Raw genomic sequence first — 7,601 nt, 5'->3', positions numbered from 1 at the left:
ACTGTGCGTTGCCCAATGGTGAGGGACAGATTGGGAGTCATCTTTGGGGGTTTCTGGACCCCATGACTACCACTAGAGCCCTGACATTCTTGTTTAGTCCCTTATACTTATTACTTTAGTTTATCTAAAGATTGCAATAGGTCAAGGGGGCTCAACCATCCTTTGGGATTTCATTAAAGGAAACCAACCATCAGAAATCTACCTATTGGTAGATTGATTGTAGGTGTCTGTTAACATACTAAGCCCTAATCTATCTCTATTTATCGCTTTTTAAGCTAAGCTAAACTTTTTCTACCTATTATTCAAATTTTCCGAAGAGGCTAATGGGGCGTGTAGTAGCCCCTCTGGGTAATGGGAGCAAAGGTTACTCCACGCCTCCGTTAGCTTGTGTGATCCCTCCTACTTGCACATTTACTGCACGTTCCTCACACTGCTCCCACTGTTCCTGGCTCTGCTCATTCACATTTTTTACCGATTTAGTACCGACAGGAGCGCCACTATACCTGTGTGCGTTGGCACTAAAGCGGAAGGTGCGGAGCTCCGATGGAGTCGGGAAAAGCGGGAGCGGTAACAGGAGTGCACCAAGGACGCCCAAGTAGGAGGAATCGCCGAGGCTACAGGGGCCTGGAGTAGACTTTGCTCTTGCCCAAAAATGTGGGTATTAGGTAGATAAAAGGTTAACTTAGTTTAGAAAGCATAACAGAGATAGCTGAAGGTAGATTAGAGCTTAGTAGGTTAAGAGGAACCTTCCGTCAGATATAGCTTGATAGGTAGGTTTCTCATGGTAGGTTTTCCTTTAATAAGTACACAAAAAGTGCACAAGGATGCATACTTACACAAGACCACTCCGAAAAAAAAAATGACTTTCCCCAACCCCTTGAACCAGAAGACATTTCAAGGTTCAAGAACTGATGGTCTCCCTTTTCTGGACCTACCTGGTCCTCACCTTCCACCTAGACTGAAGACACAAAGAGGGAGATTCATTTAGGTTGTCAGTGCTCATTTTACAAGGTGCTATCACTCATACCATCCTTAAATATTCGGCACGCTCAGGGTATGGGCTGGGGGTTTCCAGCAGGCTGTTACCGGGGTCATGTGTATATCTGTCAGCAGGTCAGGTTCTTGACCCCCTGTATATGGAGATTCCCTGAATGTAGAGGATATTCGATTACTGAGGATGGCAGACACTGAGAGCTCCACAGTCACCGGGCATAAGGCTGGCACCTAATAAATCATGGACAAGTGTAAGGGTTGGGGAGCTTGGGCAAGGTGGGCAGACAACACGAAAATAAATTCTATAAAAAAATGTCATTGTATTTTCAGTAAAATAAAAAAAAATAAATAGATATCAGACACAGAAAAAATTTTTTTTTTTACATTTTTCAAGACTTGTTTTTTGTGGGATGAGTTGCGATTTTAATAGTTTCCACTGCAGGTTTATGCAACTTTTCATTTGACTTTTTAGCCCTTTATTCAACTTTTTACTTGGTTTTTATTTATTTTTCTACAAAATCTTTTTTTTTACTCAGCACATTGTTATATAACTAATCAGATGGGGAACATAGCACTGCTGCAGGGGAGTCAAAATGGATTTTTACATTTTGAGACAGATGTAGATTTTTAGACTTTTTTATTTACTTTTTTTCTTACCTCTTTATGCTTTATAACTTTTGATTTCCTGTGTCCTAATTTCTTCAGGTTTTCTAAAAAATATACTTATTTTTATAAAATATATTGTGCACCAAGGCTTGATGTTAACCCCACGCCTCCTGATGCACCAAATATATCAAGAGTCTCCGGCCTCCTCTAATAAAGGTTGATGGTCACGCCATTAGACTATTTTATGCCAGGTCCTGTCTGGTGTAGATTTGCACTATAACCTAAACCAGGAACAGGCGGAGGCTGTAGCTAGTGCATGGGGTAGGAATGCCCCCATGGCCCACTCCACAGTCCAGCACACAGTCCAGCACACCCCACAGTCCAGCACACTCCACAGTCCGGCACACAGTCCAGCACACCCCACAGTCCAGGACACTCCACAGTCCGGCACACAGTCCAGCACACCCCACAGTCCAGCACACTCCACAGTCCAGCACACTCCACAGTCCAGCACACCCCACAGTCCAGCACACTCCACAGTCCAGCACACTCCATAGTCCAGCACATCTCACAGTCCAGCGCAATCCACAGTCTAGCACACCCCACAGTACAGCACATCCCACAGTCCAGCGCACTCCACAGACCAGCACACCCCACAGTCCAGTGCAATCCACCGTCCAGCACACTCCACAGTCCAGCACACCCCACAGTCCAGCACACCCCACAGTCCAGCACACCCCACAGTCCAGCACACTCCACTGTCCAGCACACCCCACAGTCCAGCACACCCCACTCAAAGCCCCTCCATGACCAATTAGCATGGAGTTGGCATTAATGTGGAAATTGGAAATTAAGCTTAATAAATCTTCTCCATTATATGATGAATATTATACTGAGCTATTATCTATTTATCAATTTAATAGATTTAGATTAGGGCAACGTAGGCTTAAAAATCACCTCCTAGCAAGGTTAAGAGCAACTAGGGTATTTGGTGGCAGTATATATACAGTATGCACTGTGGGGGAATAGATAGATAGATAGATAGATAGATAGATAGATAGATAGATAGATAGATAGATAGATAGATAGATATGGGATAGATAGATAGATAGATAGATAGATAGATAGATAGATAGATAGATAGATAGATAGATAGATAGTTAGATAGATTGGAAAGGTTGGAAAAATAAACTGGTCCAACCTCCATAGATGATAGATAGAAGATATATATTAGATATGTAGATAGATGATAGATAAATATGTTTATATAATACAATCAGTATGAAATTGTGTTTTGCTCATTAATACTGCACTTTGTAGCTTCTATATGTTACCAGTGTTGCCCACAATAGTCCTATATATTGTTGTCCTAATATACTGTTAGTTTCTTTATGTCTCAAGGCTGAAAACTTTTCTCCAAACAGTCTTATCCCTCATCTCTAACTTGTTCTGCAAATCTAGAAAGTGTTTCCCTTCAGTTCCACCACACTTTCCTCCTGTCCCCTGTCCTGGGGTTGTCTCTGCAGTGTTTGCACAGTGTCAGGCTGCTGGGGTGGGGGTCATCTCCTGCACTGCTGCTGCTGTGTGGACTTGACTTTACAGGATTGCAGCGCCCCCCACCCTCCCCCAGCCTTCTGCTGCATTAGTCAATGAGTCCCCCTGATATCCCAGCTCCTGGCTGCCTCTCAGTGGAGGAGAGCAATGTGCAGGCAGCCAGGGAGCCTCCTCCAGGCAGATCCAGTTTCCACTGATTGACAGGGTTTCCATGGCGAATAATTTGACTAAAACTGTTGTCTTCTCCTCGCAGTCCCCGGGTCAGGTATCCAGCCAATCACAGGGCTCACAATCATTTTTCATGCCAGTTTAGAATAATATTATTAAGAAAAAAAAAAGAGTCAGCCAGACAGCTGGAGCAGAGTGTAGTGCTGCATGATCAGCAGCCTGAGGAGCCAGGATCTGCAGAACTTTCCAGGGAGCAGAGGAAGTTCTTCTCCATGGATGGTGCCTCCTTGGATTGAGCGCACTTTGCGCACTGGGCACTGCAGCAGCTTCTCGTGGATCTGGATTTTTTGGGGGGTATACAAGGGACCATGTCGATGTTGCCCACTTTTGGCTTCACCCAGGAGCAAGTAGCCTGTGTCTGTGAGGTCCTCCAACAAGGAGGCAACATAGAGAGGCTGGGGCGCTTCTTATGGTCCTTACCAGCCTGTGAGCACCTCCACAAGAATGAAAGTGTCCTCAAGGCCAAGGCTGTGGTGGCTTTCCACCGAGGAAACTTCAGGGAACTCTACAAGATCCTGGAAAGTCATCAGTTCTCTCCACACAACCATCCAAAGTTACAACAGCTGTGGCTTAAGGCTCATTATATAGAGGCTGAGAAGCTCAGGGGGCGCCCACTGGGTGCTGTGGGCAAGTACAGGGTGCGCAGAAAGTTCCCTCTACCCAGGTCTATCTGGGATGGAGAAGAAACTAGTTATTGCTTCAAGGAAAAAAGTCGGAGCGTCCTGAGAGAGTGGTATGCACACAACCCTTACCCCTCACCCAGGGAGAAGAGGGAACTGGCAGAGGCCACAGGACTCACCACCACCCAAGTCAGCAACTGGTTCAAGAACAGGAGGCAGAGGGACCGAGCAGCTGAGGCCAAAGAGAGGTACGAGTAAGTACAAGACTCCTTATACTATCCTCACATCAGATGTAGCAGAGCTGATTGTGTCATTGCTCTCATCTATCCTATATCCTACATCCACAATGCAAAAAGATCCAAAATTTAGAGCTAAAAATCCGGAAAAATGCTGAAGAAATCCTAAAAAGCTTATTTCCATAAGAATTCAGGGGTAACACATAATCTAAATAAATTATTACAAATAAAATGATATGAATACTTTTATTTCTATTAATGAAAACTACTTTTAAGTGCTTAATCCCCTATTAGACATCATGCGCAAAAAAAAACTGATTTTTTATTTGATTGCACAATAGTAAAAGAATTTATATAACTTTTAGGTACTTCCTCCCCTGCTAAAAATCCTCTATTAAAAGTATATTTAGGAAAATTAGAAAAGGTTCACATAAACAAAGTCTTAGGTGCTTAAAATCCTGCATTAAATAAAAGTATATTTTGTAAAATTAGAAAAGTTTCACATGAACAAACGTCTTAGGTGATTAAAATTCTGCATTAAAAGCAAATTTTGGAAAATGCCACACTTTTTAAATTGATAAAAATGTTTGGTGCTTCATTCCCTGCATACAAAAAAATGTGAATTTTGTGAAATCGTATAATTATTGAAGACTGATCCAAATATAGATTCTTGATCCACTATTGAAAATCTTGCATAAAAGGTAACTTTTTGGAAAAAAAAAATTATAAGTTTATACAACTTTTAGGTGCGTTCTCCCTAATACAGATCTCGTATAAAAAGTACATTTTGGACAACTACACAAGTTTCAAGTTGATGAAAGGGGCTAGGTGCTTCATTCCCTGCTTTAAATCCTGCATAAACTGCTGTGAATTTTTGGGAAATTGCATAATTATTCAAATACAGATTATTGACCCACTATTGAAAATCCTGCATAAAAAGTAACTTTTTGAAATATTTTATTTTAAAAGTTTATACACCTTTTAGGTCGGTTTTACCTTTTAAACAACCCGTATAAAGACAAAATTTTGGACACTTGCACAATTGTTGCAAATTAATACGTTACGTGTTAGGTGCTACTATAAATGCTACATAAAAAGTACATTTTGAAAAATGTAATAATTGTCATAGATTATGAAAACTTGTAGGGGTTTCATCCCCTTCCTATAATTTCTCTAAAAAATAAAACTTTGAAAAAAATTGCATTATTGTCGAAAATTAATACAAATTTAGATGCTTAAACCCCTAATTTAAATCCTACAGTGGAATTAGATTATATTTAGTGTACATTATATGTGATGTGTAGTCAGTATTTCCCTAAAGAAATATTAAATTTATTATTAATATTTATTCATGCCCAGAAAATCTCAGTCACCATGATCTGTGCATCCATATCTCCAGTACTAGGAGCCCGTAGGCACTGATATCAGTCCCCATGTTAGTAGTTTGCAGGGTATAAGTTTTGTGTTGTAGGTTTAGTGTCCCTTTAAGTAGGTGTCAGGAGCACTAGAACATGTCACCATTATATAGTGTCACACACACAGGCTACCTGTCACCCACAGACACCCCAGGCACAGCCACACTCACCCACTCACCTCATTAGGCATCAGCTCCTTGCACTGGAGGGCACATAACTCCTCCAGCATGACATGTGTAATGATGATGGACATGAACTGCTTGGTGTCAGGTCAGATAGCAAACATATAATTAAATGGTCATTATCATAATCAAGTAAAGCTCCCAGCCCACAGAGGCTGAGTGCTAATAACACTGCTCCATAGACATCCATGTCATAGCCCTGACACTGGGTGCTCATGACATCACACAAGATGGACTATGTGTCCCCTCAATCCTATAATCTACTACATGTCTATTATACATCGCTACATCTTACTGCTATTACTACACAGAATGATACAAACCCCAAAAATAGGAAATCTGCGGAATCCAGCTGTTAGTAGCAGATGTTTGGGGGATTTTGACCAACAATTTTTACCAGAATTACAAGATTTTAAAAAGTGACCCAATAAATATACTAATTAAACCTTATGTTTGTTACTACATGTACATGTATATCCCTGTATATGTAACTATACAAACATTTGTGTCCGGATAGATGGATAGATAATTAAATTATGGATGGAAATATATATATGAAATAGATAGATGGATAGATACGAGATAGAAAGATATGTAGACAGATATATTTTAATTAGATAGATAGAGAACACTTTGTGACCTATTTACGCGACAATATGATCATATGTGCTCACTTATATAGGGTAGATGAACCAAAATATGTGACTATGTATGTATGACCCTATAAGTACATAACCCTATATATGTGACTCAACAGATTATAGGAAATAGATAGACAGATACATAGGAAATAAATATATCGATAGATAGATAGATAGATAGATAGATAGATAGAACAAGAAATAGAGAGCTAGATGATAGGTATAGATAGATAAATATAGATAGATTAGATACAAAAGCAAATGGATATAGACATCTTTGCGTCCTCTTTCCCTTCTATTGATGGATCCCTAAATTAATTTAGCCTCGTGTATGTGACCCTATAAATATAATATAATAAATATATGCATCTCGCAGTATTTATGTTGCATACAAACCTCTATTAATTCCCACTAAAACAAGTTGTAACTTATACATTTTATACAATAACTAAGAATAAAGCTGACACTACAAATCCCCGATCCTAGTATATAAGCACAACTATCTATCTATCTATCTATCTATCTATCTATCTATCTATCTATCATCTAACTATCTATCTATCTGTCTATCTATCTATCTATCATCTAACTATCTATCTGTCTATCTATCTATCTATCATCTAACTATCTATCTATCTGTCTATCTATCTCATATCTATCTATCTATCTCTATCTATCTATCTATCTATCTATCTCCTATCTATCTATCTATCTATCTATCTATCTATCTCATATCTATCTATCTATCTATCTATCTATCTATCTCCTATCTATCTATCTATCTATCTATCAAACAATTATCCATCTATTATATATCTATTACTTTAGCAAAGTTGTATATATGACAAATGATAAGATATTATAAATATTTTATTCGACATTAACTTCCAAGAGTCAGAACCAGTACTGTATGTGCTATGACTTCCATGGACAAGTTTATTATCTATTACCCCAATAATGGTCCAGTATCAACCACCATTCTAGGCAGATTACATTTGTAATGCGTGTTCCTTGCAATGTATCAGCCTATGATAAATATATCAGATTTCTCATATTAATAGGATTTTCGCATAGAATTTCCATTTAGTTGCCTTTTTTGGGGGGCGGATTTGTATCTGTAGATAAC

The 7,601-nt window shown here is 39.4% G+C and overlaps 1 protein-coding gene across 4 annotated transcripts in view; it reads left to right on the top strand.

Moving 5' to 3' along the window:
• Window positions 1-3,503: 3,503 nt before the first annotated feature.
• The window catches only part of SIX2 (SIX homeobox 2), a 9,397-nt gene continuing 5,299 nt past the window's right edge, over window positions 3,504-7,601 (top strand). For 2 of the 4 annotated variants that reach the window (XM_072139477.1, XM_072139475.1), the window contains exon 1: window positions 3,504-4,249. In XM_072139477.1, the coding sequence (XP_071995578.1) occupies window positions 3,690-4,249 (560 nt within the window). In that variant the 5' untranslated portion in view covers window positions 3,504-3,689. Of the gene's footprint in view, window positions 4,256-7,601 lie in introns of all 4 variants that reach the window. The other 2 variants (XM_072139476.1, XM_072139474.1) reach the window with 1 other exon arrangement.

This window comes from Engystomops pustulosus, chromosome 3, assembly GCF_040894005.1.
Source record: "Engystomops pustulosus chromosome 3, aEngPut4.maternal, whole genome shotgun sequence".
Taxonomy (NCBI): Eukaryota; Metazoa; Chordata; class Amphibia; order Anura; family Leptodactylidae; genus Engystomops; species Engystomops pustulosus.
Note: the sequence above shows the minus strand (reverse complement) of the source record. Positions and strands in the feature narration are given on the sequence as shown.